At 36.8% G+C, this 15064-nt stretch overlaps 1 protein-coding gene across 1 annotated transcript in view; it reads left to right on the plus strand.

Moving 5' to 3' along the window:
- LOC143280365 (CD63 antigen-like) overlaps positions 1 to 12931 on the plus strand; it is a 13452-nt gene extending 521 nt beyond the window's left edge. The window contains exons 2-7 of the mRNA XM_076585005.1: positions 2264 to 2452; positions 3679 to 3753; positions 5742 to 5837; positions 7483 to 7626; positions 8706 to 8789; positions 10475 to 12931. Of these exons, the coding sequence (XP_076441120.1) occupies positions 2264 to 2452; positions 3679 to 3753; positions 5742 to 5837; positions 7483 to 7626; positions 8706 to 8789; positions 10475 to 10540 (654 nt within the window). The 3' untranslated portion in view covers positions 10541 to 12931. The remainder of the gene's footprint in view (positions 1 to 2263; positions 2453 to 3678; positions 3754 to 5741; positions 5838 to 7482; positions 7627 to 8705; positions 8790 to 10474) is intronic.
- Positions 12932 to 15064: the final 2133 nt, after the last annotated feature.

The following is a 15064-nucleotide window of genomic DNA, read 5'->3' on the forward strand; positions in this document are numbered from 1 at the left end:
TTGTTATAAGAAATAATTTAGATATTTTGCTCTTGGTAGGACAATATTGTTCTGTTTGTGGCGATCCCCCAGTTCCGCGCGTGAACAAAAGAATAAATCCAACCACTTCACCCAAATGAAATCAAACTAAAACAGAAAACTATCCGATACTTGAAACGGCTCGGAACCTGGCCCGAAAATTCACCAAAATTTCTCTAAACCGCCCAAATTAGACTTTGAGATTTGAAAATTAACTGAAAAGTAGATCGTTAAAAATAGTAATCAGTGTAATGGCATTCCACGATCTCCAGTTATCTCCCTCCCCGCCCCAATCCTGCTGAAGGTGAGGGTCAGAGAAAGTTAATTTTATACGTAATGAGCAGGTACTCACTGGGGAATTTTTTCATGGTGTCAAAACTGTTAGTCGCCTTACATATTATATAGAGAAAAATCTTTGACTTTTATTAAACATGTCTTATCATTCATTAAAAGAATCAAGCAAAGATGATATAAACAGCAGCAGCTGACATTGTCATTGCTTTGATTTTTGAAATAATGTGTACAGTTTTAAAACAAGATCCCTATTTTGATCTCAGCACACATAATACCTTTACTGCAGTTAGCAAAAAAGTGTATTCCACCTCCCACTTGTTACATCTACAAAAAGATTTGTGATATATAGGGTAATTGTGAACCTTTCTTAGTAACTGTTGTCAAAAATCATTTGGTGTCTGTAAAAAAAAAAATATATATATATATATATTATTATATATATAAAGGGAGGGGGGGGAGGGCAGTATCCTTTTATTTTCCCCTTGAGAGGGTTTGAGTAGTGTTCACGTCGGGGTGTAGCTATTTCACTCCATCAGCCACATAGAAGAGGAAGAAATGTGACAAAGCAAACACACACACACACACACACACCATACTAAGAAAAAGAAAAACACCTGATCTTGTTGATACATTATATATTTCTGGATGATATATATTTTGCCACATGAAAGTTTCACTTAGCAGTCAAGTGTGCTCTGTCTTCTTGGTTTTAAAGCAATTTATTCTCTTGTACACTGTGGTATAGATGTGCTTGCAGTTATTGTAATTTGTTTGGGGTTTTTTTTTCTTCTTTTTTTTCTTTTTTGTTTTGAAAAAACAAAAACAAACAAAAAAACAGCATGAGGACAGTCTTTCAAACATATCCCAGTGCAAATTAAAGGATTTGTATACATGAGAAATGCCAGACAGTTCTCTGATCAAGACCAAAAAAATGTCCAGGTTAATATAGAAATTAGAACAGTACTTTGTTAACTGGCACTTCGACTCAAGTTTGAGTTCTCTCTCTCTCTCTCTCTCTCTCTCTCTATATATATATATATATATATGTATATAATAATAATAATAATATATATGAGTCAGTTGTTTTACCGTTCAAATGAGATGATAAACCCTGTGTGTTGCATGCAGTTACCATAAGTAAAGAATCCACAGCAACAAAGGGTTGTCTGGTAAAATTCTGTAAAAAAAAATCCTCTGGATAATGAAACAAATACACTTAATAAACAGTTTTTTAAAAAGTTACTGTAGTGGGGTTAAAATCTTAAGTACAATGGTTAGGACAGGGAAAATGAAGTCAGATGTGTATGTTATTATGTAACCTGCAGTTTCTCATGCCATTTAAAATCCTAACAGTTTATTAAGTCTGTTGAACGATGTCACCTGTAGACCTGTGGATGTGATTTACATACTTTAAATTTGAATATTGTTTATTTGTAGATCATCAGTATTTTTGTGGTCGTCTTTTTTTTTTCTTTTTTTTCTTTTTAGGATCTGTGAAAGGTTACTGGTGTATTGCATTAAATTTCTTAAAATGTCAAGGTGACAACAGTGTGAGAAAATTGGCTGGTTACAGGAAGTGATCATAATTGTATTTGATTTGCATTGAGTGTCCTGTTTCTTTCCTATTTCAATTTTAACTCTGAAGTGAGTTTTCAGCAATAATGAATGAATACCACTTAAAAAGCATGAGGAGGTTTGAAGACAGGGTAGAGAAAGGATGGACAGGAAGGTTACTGAATTGAACAAGTGCATTTTCTGTAAATCGCCCTTTTCCAGTTTTTTGTTTAGTTTTACATTTTAAAAACTCAATGTCTCTCTCTCTTGCTCTCTCTCTCTCATAAGTGTTTAGCTAAAATCTTTTTGTGGGTTTTACTTTTACTAGTAAAGTTTGAGTTTCTTTGCTTTCCATAGTTAATTTATATAATTACAAGCCATATGATGTATGTTTCAGATCGCAGCCATCGCTCTGATAGCAGTTGGGGCCTATGTGCAGATCAAGCTCACGGACTACTATGACTTTTTTGGCAATCAATACACAGGTCCAGGCATACTGCTGATATGTGTAGGTGCCTTCATTTTCATCATTGCCTTCTTTGGCTGCATGGGTGCTCTGAAGGAAAATTACTGCCTGACGATGAGCGTAAGTAATTCTCTCTCTCTCTCATGTTCATGCTTGCACTAGTTCTGTTTTGCTTCGTCTCAGTTTTATCCTCTTTCCAAAGGAAAACAAGTACTTGTGATTGGGTTATTCAAGGTTGGGTTTTCTTTTGTTTTTTGTTTGTTTTTGTTGTGTTTTTTTGTGTGTGTATGTGTGAAGTTTAAATTTTGGACTTTAGAGACAGAACTGTTAGATTGTAACTTTAAAAAAAAAAAATTTTTTTTTTTTTTTTTTTTTTTTGATAGTTTATTTTATTTGAGAAGATGAGAAACAGATATTTCAGTATTCTTCTCAAGCCAGAAATAAAAAGCATCTGATGCCAGTTGATAATTTTTTTGTTTGTCGTTATTTTCAGTAAATGGATTCTCCCATGGCAATAGCAGAGGCTATTTCAGTTTCAGCAATAGACACAACATTTGTTATTCTGGAAATCATGTGCTTGAAATTACCTATTTTTATTGCTTCATTTGTTTCTGGATAGTTAAACCTTTCTTATTTTCTGTGAACATTGTTGATCCATTGACTCGTGTGTGTGTGTTTGTGGAAACACCAGTGTCTTTTTCTAGATTCAGCTAAGCATTTCTATTAATGCTGTATTTTTAGAGTGTGTGACTGAGTATCCCACAGGCAATTTTGTGGTATACATCCTACACTTTCAGTGAATGTTGGGTTTTTTTTGTTTTTTGTTGGGTTTTTTTTGTTGGTTTTTTTTCATTACTGTTTAAGTGAAGATTTGGGGGGTTTTGTATGAAAAAGAATGGAATGGGAATGTCAAAAGTAGTGGTATGTCGAAGATACTTCATGTATATTTGCCATAGATTATTAGATATATATATTTGTATGACTGTATTTGTCATTTTGTGAATAAGGAGAGGGAGGGGCATGTGGAGGGATCGGGGGAGTTTTTGTTTGGGGGTGGGGGGTGGGGGATCATCTTATGTTTTGAAGCTCCTTGGGACTTATTTAAAAAAAAAAAAAAAAAAAAAGGTTATATGATCAACTTTATTTTTTCACTTTTTTTTAATTTTTTTTAATTAGTTGAAAAGCTTTTAGATTAAGCCCTGATGTAACATTGTCTTTTGGCTGGGTTCTGAGCAATAATAATGGTATACTGGGTTGCCAGTTGTAGACTAGAATGGTATAGTCTATTAGTATTACTCCTTCGATTTTGAATTCTTATAATAGTTAAATGTCTTTTGTTTTTACAGTTCGCAGTTCTGCTGGGATTGATTTTCATCCTCATGATCGCCGGTGGCATTGCTGCCTATGTCCTTCGCAATGATGTAAGTTTGAACATAAACTTTGTGCAAAACGTACATGATTCCCTAGTCCACCTTTCCAGCTCCCTTGTATCAGATATATAAATAATCAATGGTAGAATTTTATTAGAAATGATGTGGAAATTGGGTGTTTGTTTGCAACAATAGATGAATTGGGTATTTGTTTGCAATGATAATAGATGAATTGGGTATTTGTTTGCAATGACATTGATAATATATGAATATATACATCTGGCGGCTGGGTTCCTTCTTTCTGTTAAAGTTGTTTTTCTTTTCCTCAGTTATAATCAATAATGAAAATAGGTGAAAGATAAGTTACTCATGGTGTTGTACCCATGCAGTTGTACATTTAACTACTTAAGTAAGCAAACATGCACACACTCACACAGTGACAGTTGTAAAATGGATCACAAAATTACAGTGGTTTTGATTACAGAACATATTTGTTTTTGTCGTCAATTTTGCAGTCTTTTCTCCCCCCCCCCCCTCCCCCCAAGATTCTTGTTAAAGATTTTTGGGGGTGTGGGGGTTATAGTCAGAGTTTTCACTTTAAGAGTTCAGTGTACTGTTAAGTGTTATGAATGGTTCAGTGAAGTGACAATTAATGAGTCTTTGGAACTTACAAAAATGTATGAATACAATGATAGAAGCTATTCTACTTACACAGTTGATGCACCACACACTATCAGCATACAAACCTTTCTAGACAGCCATCCATACACCCACAACCTTAATCAAACTAAGAATAACTAATAAAACAAGAGAATGCATGGCAAAATGTCTTGAGATCGATTTTAAATCTGGAGTTGAAGTTTTACTGTCATTTTACACTTCTGTAAGTGTAATTAAGTTTTGTGAGGAGGTTTTCATACAAGAACAAAGAGCACAAGAAAAGGGGTGTGTGGAAAGTGAAGTCGATACAGGGAAGTGATCCATCATGAACAAGAACTAAAACTTTGTATTCACATCAAAATTTATTAGGGAGCCAGTGAAGCTCTTTTAAATGAAAATTGGTGATTATATGTTCTTGTTCGTTTTGTTTTTTTGTTGTTGTTTTGTGAAGATCAAGCCTTAAACAAAAGAGCTTTAACCCTTTGCAAATGGGAAAGAAGTTCACCTGGAAGACTGACAAAAATTGAAAAAAGATGCAGTAGACTAATACTGTGTAACAGTTACCGGGGCAATATTCCATTAGACAATATAATTTCTCTTTCCAAATTTCATTGATATGCTTCTTTGATAATCATATGTGTATGTTGTTATTTGAAAGACAAAACAGTTCGTTATGCTTCAACTTCAAGGAATGTTTTTTCTGCAGATTTGGAAAGAAACATTGGTCACATATGGTGAAAATAATATTAACATACGGACATTAGAATTTAACATTGATTTACACCATTATGAATTGATAATATCGTATATTATATATATGATTGTAACTCACAGTAGATCTTGCACAGTGTACATGATATTTAAAATTGATAATATCTAACAATAATAAATAATGTTATATATGTCCACAATATTTATGATTTATTAATTGCTTTGACTTTGTTGTTCTATTTATCAAGTATCCTGGTATTGGGTAGTATTAAAATTTGAGTGATAGTAATATTGCTGTTAATATTAAAAAAAAAAAAAAAAAGGCTAAGAGTTGGATTTTTGTAATGTATGGTTGATTGTATCAAAGTTTCTGTTCAATGGTGATAGTTTTGTCATTTATTTATAACTATATAAGTGATTAAAAAAAAAATCATTCAGTGATCATATATCTAATATCAATTTGTGTTTTCTGTGCCACAGTTGATGCAGTACAAATTCTATCTCGAAAAAATTGTTTATTGCCTGTTCAAAGGGTCCTGTTCATATCACTAGGCATATCACTAGTTTGTCCACTGTATCGCCTGTCGGTGGATTTGTGGTTGTGCATGGCCTTCTGAAGCAAGTAAAAAGTGACAGGCAATTATTTTGTGACTTGTGTGGGTGTGCAGGTTGAGGAATCGGTTTCCGATATCCTGAAGGAAACGCAGAAGGACTACACAAAGGGTGGTGGTGTGAAGGAAGCCTGGGACAAGCTCCAGCAGGAGGTGTGTATAGGCTAAAATTGAGTTTTAATTACACATGGGACAAGCTCCAGCAGGAGGTGTGTATAGGCTGAAATTGAGTTTTAATTACACATGGGACAAGCTCCAGCAGGAGGTGTGTATAGGCTAAAATTGAGTTTTAATTACACATGGGACAAGCTCCAGCAGGAAGTGTGTATAGGCTGAAATTGAGTTTTAATTACACATGGGACAAGCTCCAGCAGGAGGTGTGTATGGGCTGAAATTTGAGTTTTAATTACACATGGGACAAGCTCCAGCAGGAGGTGTGTATAGGCTGAAATTGAGTTTCAATTACACATACTTAACCATGACCCACTAGTGCAGACTCCTGCAGGGGTCTGACATTCCTGTCCTGTGCAAACTGCTATCCGCCTTTGTGGAGAAAATGAAAGTTGCTGCGGCCGATAACCTCCCGGAAGTAGGTAACCTCCCCTTTGCCCCCCCAGACTAGCGCCTGTACTGTTACTTAAACGTAATTTTAGATAGAAAATTTCCTTTTAAAAAAAAAAAAAAAAAAAAAAAAATTAGCTTGTTGTGGGGAAAAGTTTCTTTTTCCCTCCATGACCATAACCGGTCTTTCTCTACTCTCTCTCTCTCTCTCTCTCTCTCTCTGTCTGTCTCTGTCTCTTTCTCTTTATCTCTTGGCTCCCTTTGTTTTGATCAACAGTAGCAGTAGCATGTCAATCTTCTGTATGCACATGTTCACAGACTGGCATGTTCAGGGACATACGAAGTGCATATCAGTTGGCTCAGAAAATTCTGAAGGTGTGATTATGGCTTCAGCAGGGAGCAAAACATTATCATTGGCAAGGGAAACACAGTAAATTCAGCAAATGTTTGTGCGTCTGTTCCTTCTTGTGATTTACCTTAATTTAAAACCTCAGAACTAGCAGTCACACAGAAAAGGAAATGAGGATGGCGCCAGATGCGAGCATTTGCCTCCACTGATTTCCCCATACTCGGCAGATATCGAGATGTCTGAATTTGATCTCAAGTGCAACTAATGAGTATAATTTTGCCAGAAACAAACTGCTTAGTTGCTTGATTTACTTTCGGTGACAAAGGGCGATTTATTGTACATGTGTGCATGCTTTAGACCTACAATTGCACTTAACATATTTATATTGTGTCATACCCACATAGTTCAGCGAATAGCCCCATTCAGTAACATACCTCTCTTTTTGGCTCGTGTGTGTGTATGCACTTAGTTCATGTAATAATCCTGTGTTTCGGTTATATGGGTATTGTAAGCTGTGTACACTATGTTAGTATCTGACTATGTATGTGTGTATACATGTGCTTCCAATGTTATCTTAAATGAGAACATTTTCTCTAGAAACATTTTGCCAAATTTGTTTATAAAGTAATTGTAAAATCAGCTGCTTCCAATGAGTAGGAATCTCACATGAGCCATGAACTGAGGATGGCTTTACTCTACAGTTGACAGTGGTATGGATGAAGTAAATGACGTGTCCTTCTCCTTGTCCTGACTTCTTTCCTCAATAAAAATGCAGATATAATACAATCATCGACTGATTGTGTACACTTAACAGTAAAAATAATGGTGTTAATGAGTGTGCCAGTGCTTTTCATTATTTTTTTTTTTTTTTTTTAATATTTTTTTCAGTTCTCTTGCTGTGGTGTGAGCAATTCTTCTGAGTGGGAGAAGTATCCCCTGAACTCAACATATCCTCAATCATGCTGTGTGGACAAGAGTAAAGCCAAATGCCCTAGCAATACTCCCATCGCTGTTGGCAACATCTATCAAACAGTAAGTGTCTTCAACCAGTTTTTGTTTGTTTTGTGTTTCAATTTCATGCAAGTCAGCAGAGTACTTTTTCTCCCTCTCTTCTTTTTTTTTAATATATTTTTATTTTAGTTGTGCACGTGGGACTTTCATGATTAGCCTGAAAGAAAAAATGAGAGTGGGGGATAAATTATTCATTAAACATGCATGCACACACAAACACACATGCACCTACACCCACCCTCTTCCCCTGCATTCTATTTTACCATGGGTAACAGTGGATGTCATTTTGTTTCTATTACTTTTCAAAATATCTTAGTTCAGTCATATGAGAGCAAGTGTATGCTATAATTGGAGCAAAAGACGCTGTGAACAACACATGCTCCTTGAATTTGACTGTAGAACGAGAAGAATTGTAGGGTGTCCAATTAAGCTGAATATATCTGAATCGCAAAGGAGGACCAGATAGATGTCTGATGACAATGGTATCAGTGATAAGCTTTTATTTGCATGGTTTGAAGGGTTCTTACCAGTCCTTTCAAGTTCTGACATTTTGAAATTCTCAAGCAAGGCCCTTTTACTGCTTACATTTTCACCAAGGTCCTGGCAAGTCCTTACACCAGCCAAAAGTCTTTAAGGGAAAAATACCATAAAGCAACAGCATTCAGCCCTCCCCTTTACCAGTAATTCCCAGACTTAAACATATTTTTTTCTTGTGAAAGCATATCTGCATCCGCCATCACCTGTGCTTATTCAGATCAGCTCAAGTTATTCAAAATGCCATGGAAGTGTGCATTCCAGGATCATTGCCTTAAAGAGGAAGAATATAGGGACTGGTTGATCAAAGGTTCAACATTAATGATGCACTGTGTGCAGTTTCAAGATACACTCCATTTGCTTTCGATGGGCTGAGGTCCTTACAAAGTTGCGAAATGGTCCACATAAGGCAGAAAAGTAAAGGAGACTTTTCAGAGATAAATATGAAAAACTACAGAAATAATTTACTCCATTCCCACCATCCCAGCTGATATATAATCATTTTTACACAGTTGAATCAAATTGGTTTCATTGTGATGTGCTGACTGTCGTTTGTTTTTCTTCAGTCTTGTGAGGATGCTTTCATCAACTGGCTGAAGGACAAGGTGGCCATCATCGGAGGAGTGGGAATTGGTCTGGCATTCGTCATGGTGAGTTCAGGATCAGAAATTGCAATGCAGTATCTGGATGAGTGTATTTCTGTATGATTTTAGGAGTAGCCTCAGGTGAAAAGGAAATGTGATTGTGATTAAAGATCATGTGAAAATGGTGCTGAACGATTCTGCTTCATGTATTATTTCTAGAGCAGCTTCAGAAAAGAAAGGAAATATATTGTGATGTGAAGACCGGGTTAAAATAGGGCTTTAGGGTCCTAGAGAAACAAACATCTGAGGAGGCAGTCTGAAAGCCATTTGAAGGAATACAGGCAAGTGAATGACAGACTAGGGTGAAGGAGGTGTGCTAACCCATGCTTTCTCAGAATTCCATGCTTTCTCTCACTTTACAAGAAAGTGGGATTGCGAGGAAGTCTGGTCGTTCGCCTCTCACACTTTCAATTGTGCATGAGAAAGAGTGGAAAGTCCCCTTTATTTTTATTGAAAACATTTCCTTTATCATTGAGATTCATTTCTTGTCTTTTCCCAACAGAAATCTTCGAGAAAAATGACAGAGAAAAAGAAGAGAGAGAGAGCAGGGCAGCAGCAGTGATGATCATGATAATGATGGGGTTATTGGTGAAAATGTTGACGATGATGGCACAGTAACGATTTGTAAATATTTGTGTGTGTGTGTGTGTGTTTCCTTTTGTCTGTGTGTTTGGTAGGTTGGTTGTTTTGTTTTCCTTCTTTTCAAAATGATAATATTCAAAGGGACCTCCCATGCTTTGTCACACATTGCTAATCATACGTAGTACAGTGAGAGAAAGCATGGGGATGCCCCCAAGTGAGAGAGAGAGAGTATGGAATTGCGAGAAAACATGGACTGCTAACAATTTGATCTGTGACTTGTGCAGTTTTGTCACCTTGACCAAGGATAATAGGGTGAACTTTACAGAAGGGGTCTCTACTCAGATGCCGATGTTCTTTATTGCCCTAATTTTTGTTGTCTCAGTCAAAAGGGATGTTATGCACATGTAATCTACACATTTTGGTCACTTGAACAATCCATCTCATATTTCAGATTTAAAGAGTACACCAAAGCACTCGGGCAAAAGTAACCAACATATCTGACAGATGACAAAACACACACCGGCTCCCAGTGGAATTTATTCATTGTTTATGTAACTGCATTCTGCTTTCCTTTCCTGCTGAAATTAATCAGCTGAAGCTTGATCAGGTATCTGCCCAACAGATGTGGTGCAGCATATATATATGCTGGAGTGATGGCCTAGAGGTGACGCATCCACCTAGGAAGCGAGAATCTGAGCACGGTGGTTCGAATCACGGCTCAGCCGCTGATATTTTCTCCCCCTCCACTAGACCTTGAGCGGTGGTCTGGATGCTAGTCATTCGGATGAGACGATAAACCGAGGTCTTGTGTGCAGCATGCACTTAGCACACGTTAAAGAACCCACAGCAACAAAAGGGTTGTTCCTGGCAAAATTCTGTGGAAAAACAAATCAAACTGCACGCAGGAAAAAATAAAAAAAAATGGGTGGCGCTGTAGTGTAGTGACGCGCTCTCCTTGGGGAGAGCAGCCCGAATTTCACACAGAGAAATCTGTTGTGATAAAAAGAAATACAAATACAAAATACACTTTTATATATATATATATATATATATATATATGGATGTATTCGAACATAGTGACATCTACTGAAACTGAATTGTGTGTGCAGGTGGTGGGAGTGCTGTTTGCATGCTGCCTTGCCCGGGCCATCCGCAAGGAGTATGAGGTGGTGTAAGTCCAGGAACCCCCTCCCCCACTATGTCCTCACGTCCACAGGACCAAGTCCAGAAGTGGAAGTGGACCAGGACTGTGAACAAAACATCTCTCGGTTTTTTGGTGATTTTTTGCCATCAAGTCATCGGATGGCTCAAGAATGATAAAACAGACTTTGTCATTTCTGTAATTTTCCATCTTTTTTTTTTTTTTTTTTTTTTTTCACTCTTTGTACAAAATCCTTATTCATACATTTCTTTATGCATTGTTAACTGATGTCATGCTGGTTGTTACTGCTTTGTGGTTTTCTTTTTTGTTTGATTTTTGTTTTTGTTTTTTTTTAATTTGATTTATGGGACAGTATTGTGTGTGAAGGGTGTTCAGGAGACCAGGTCCTGGTTACAGTAGCACTCTAGTGAAAACAATTGTTGATCCAGAGAATACAAGAATTGGAACTGTTTTGAGTTGGGGAAGAAAAAGAAAAACCTTGTTGGTTAGCCTTGAAATATTTTCTTGTTTTGTTTTTTTTTGTTACTTTTCTGTGTGTTTTTTTTTCTTCCTTTTTTGAAATAATTGTTATATACATCTCTGTTGCTCTTTTTCTTCTCAGCTCTTCCCAGTACTTGACTACTTTCTTTTTCAAGTCCCTACCCCATATCAACCCTGTTTCCCTTTTCTCTTCTCTGTGGAAGAGATTGAGAGGATTGTATATATTTAATGAGTGAGAATGACTTGTGCGTTGATCACTGTTAAAGAAATGAATTGTTCAACTCTAATCAGTAGTAGTATTGTTTTGGGTTTTTTTTAAATATTTTTTTATCGGACTGTGGTTATTACTTGTAACCACCAAGAATTAGCAGGTATATAGATTGAACGAACACATTCCAGTTAAAAATGAGGTGACCATTTGAAAAGCAAAGTGTACTGAACACTCGTAACCACATGGAAAATGGAGTGTAATCAGACACTCATAACCACTTTGAAAGTGAGAGTGTCGCGGACACTTTTTCATGATGAAGGGCTAAACCTTTGGCAATAGTAAAGGGGTATATGAGTTGAAGAGCTTGGCTCGCTTGTATTGAACTAAACAGACAGTGCTCTTGACCATGGCATATGAAGTTTCGCTTTCAGTCACTGGGTATAGACACCGTGGAAAGCAATGTCAGTGTCTATTCAAACAAATATGGACTGTTTTCAGTCACACATGCTGATGCAGGCAGTACAAGCAGCAAAACAGTGAATCATTAATGCATACTTTTGACAAGGTTTAGCCCATTTTTAAGGTCACAAGGATCCACAACGATCCTTCGATTCATACCTGTGCCTACAATTTTGGAAGAATGACTGTTTGTTTGCTACCTGTTAATCATTTGTTTGTTTTTTCATCTTTACTTAGTAGAGTTGAAGATTCTAGATCATAAGCAGTCCACCATATTCATGAAGCAGTGATAAGAAAATTATTATTGTGCTGTTATGGCTTCACACAACTTAAACATGAACCAAAGCTTGCCCAACTTTCTCAAAAGATATTGACTATATTTTTTGTGATGAAATGTTCCTCAAATTTCACTGACTTAAATGGCAAGTTTTCACTTTCCTGCTCACTAAAAAATAAACATTGCCTTGGTGATGGGGTGAGTGCTACCTATAGACTTCTAAATGTATTTTATAGTCATATCTTCAGTTTTCTGGTCCCTTGTGCTGATGAATGAACACAGGCTTAAAACATCTTTAAACAGTATAAATCAGACACAAAGTTGGTAATATACAAGTTCAGAAAGGCAAAATAGTATCCATCCAGGGTGTGCCTACCTAAATTGAAATTATACATGGACAGAGACTTCACCACAGGTCTGTCTTGGGATACATCTTGTCTTGTTCATTTTTAATGTATAAGGAAAGGTTGATATTGGAAAAGGCTCAACTCCTTTTCATTGTGCTGATACAAAGTCTTTCCTGGCCTGCCACCTTGACAACAGTAAGGAAACCGTTCTCTCCAGTTTTCTCCTTTTCTTTCATATGCATAAAGTTCATACTGTTGACAAGGAAATTCAGCACAAGTATTTAAAAGGTCCTGTTTGCAGTGATGTTAATCCCAATTAAATATGAATTAAAGCTGGCAACTGCATTGTTTTTAAGTGATGAAAATAACCATGGTGTTTTAGATTTTTCTGCAAATTTACAGGTTGCAATTATGATTTGTATTTTGTATAATCTTTCCAGAAATATTCATTCATAAAATTATATATATATATATATAACAACTGTTTTTTGTTATGGTGGAATTCTTTTGCATTCATCTTGTTGGTAGCTCACTGGTAAGTGCTAGCTTATTGTGTAATATTTGATGTTCCATCCTATTTTTCCCTGAAAAATTTATCAGTGGACCAAATAAAAAGGTTTCTAACTCAAAGCATGTTGTTGGTCTTTGTGACATATGACAAAATGTGTGAACATAATTATGGTGTGTGTTCTATCATCCTGTTTTCACATCACTTCATCCTCTTTAGTATACTGCTATTTTGTGTTTGTGATTTTTTGATTAACTTCACAGTACTTCATTACTTATTCCTGTGTCATCCATCCGTCAGACTCATTCTTGCTCTTGCAGTGTTTCACTATAGTATGTGTATTCTGCACATCATGGGTCTTTTTGGAAAAACAAACTGACTGGTATCTTAGAAGACTGTTTTTCTCCATGAAATGCGGTATCAGGAAGTGTTTAGATGTGCCTCGCAGTGTCAACAGACAACCCATTGTGGACTAGTGACTTAACATACTTAACTCTTTGTCAGTGAAGAGGTTGTCACATGACTTTCTCTCTGTGATCCAAGAGAGAAGTCACCAGGTCAGTGATGCCATTCCTTTAAATGTTCTTGATAGGTAGGTTCAGGCTGGTGTATTCCACATTGTCCGAGACCATGTCTGACGAGTTGCTGCTTGTGCTTTTAGAACACTCAACATATACATTAGAAAATATGCAACAAAAAACTGAACAATTCACATGTAGGATTTGAGGAATGCACTAAATCTTATGAATCTCAGATTAAAAAAAAAAAAAAAAATTAAGACAAATTGGTGGTCTTGGCCCACCAAGTACAATGAAGGTTTAACAGTTTCAGTTTCAGTAGCTCAAGGAGGCGTCACTGCGTTCGGACAAAACCATATACGCTACACCACATCTGCCAAGCAGATGCCTGACCAGCAGCGTAACCCAACGCGCTTAGTCAGGCCTTGAGAACACACACACACACACACACAAAAAAAAACCAAAAAAAACGGAATAAATAATAGATAAGCTTGCATAAATAAATAAATAAATAAATAATAATTATAATATAGAAAAAGGTAGTAGTAATAATATTAGTAATACTAATAAAATGATAATAATAAAACATAAATAAATAAGACAACAATGGTGATAAATAAGCAAATAAATGTAAAATATGAAGACACATTCACACATACACCCACACATGCATAACAGAAATGCACCAGACATGCAGTTTCACATATATGAAAGCACAGTCAAATACATATAAACGTACATGAGCTCCAACACACACATACACACACACACACACACATTACCTTGCACCTCCTCTACCCCCTCCTCCACACACTCATTTCTAGTCTACGTATCGCAGCTTCCACGGCACACACACACACACACTCACAGAGATGAACACTTACTTGTACAAGCACACACACATACGCCCTTATCTCCCACCCCCAACCCCACACACGTACATACAAAGATATATATATATATATATATATATATATATATATATATATATATATATATATACACGTTCCAATATCCTGTTGCTCCCACAGTGTAGGCATGCATACACTCACATACCTCATCCTCTACCCCACCTCCCCCCGCACTCCCACCTCCCCTCACACACACACACACACACACACACGTACACATATCTCTCCTGACACTTGTGTACAATTTCACTCTCGCGCATTCACAAACGCACTCAAAAGCACAGACCCACACGTACACACAAACACACACAGCCGCCACTGACTGGCCGCAAGAGGGATGGGAAAAGATCTCTGATGCCAAGAACGTGGCGTCTAGTGTGTTGCTCGGTCTATTGTATTTGGAAAGGCCCACAGAGACTCTGTTCCGTTTTGAAGAAATTTGCGCAATGTTGGTTTGGAAATGATGCCGATATTTGTTTGATTTGCAAAGCATCGTGCTCTACCTTTCATGTTAGATTTGCGGCCGCTCCCTCTCTCTGCTTTTATTTCTTTGAGGCGATCAATGGTGTGATGGCCTTGTACCTGCTCTTTTTGGTATTCTTTGACTTTTCTGAGGATTTCCGATTTTCCTAGATGTAGGCTGCTCGTTGGTGTTGCGTTACCAGCAAGTCTGTCAGCTCGCTCATTTCCCTTAACACCTGCATGTCCCGGGCAGTATGACCATGTGAGTTTTTTAATCTGAAAGTTGCGCATTGCATTATGCCACTCTGGGCTTCCCATTCCGTTTTCAATTTTCTGTATGAGGTTCATTGAGTCGGTTAGAATC

The sequence above is a fragment of the Babylonia areolata genome, chromosome 1 (assembly GCF_041734735.1).
Source record: "Babylonia areolata isolate BAREFJ2019XMU chromosome 1, ASM4173473v1, whole genome shotgun sequence".
Lineage (NCBI taxonomy): Eukaryota > Metazoa > Mollusca > Gastropoda > Neogastropoda > Buccinidae > Babylonia > Babylonia areolata.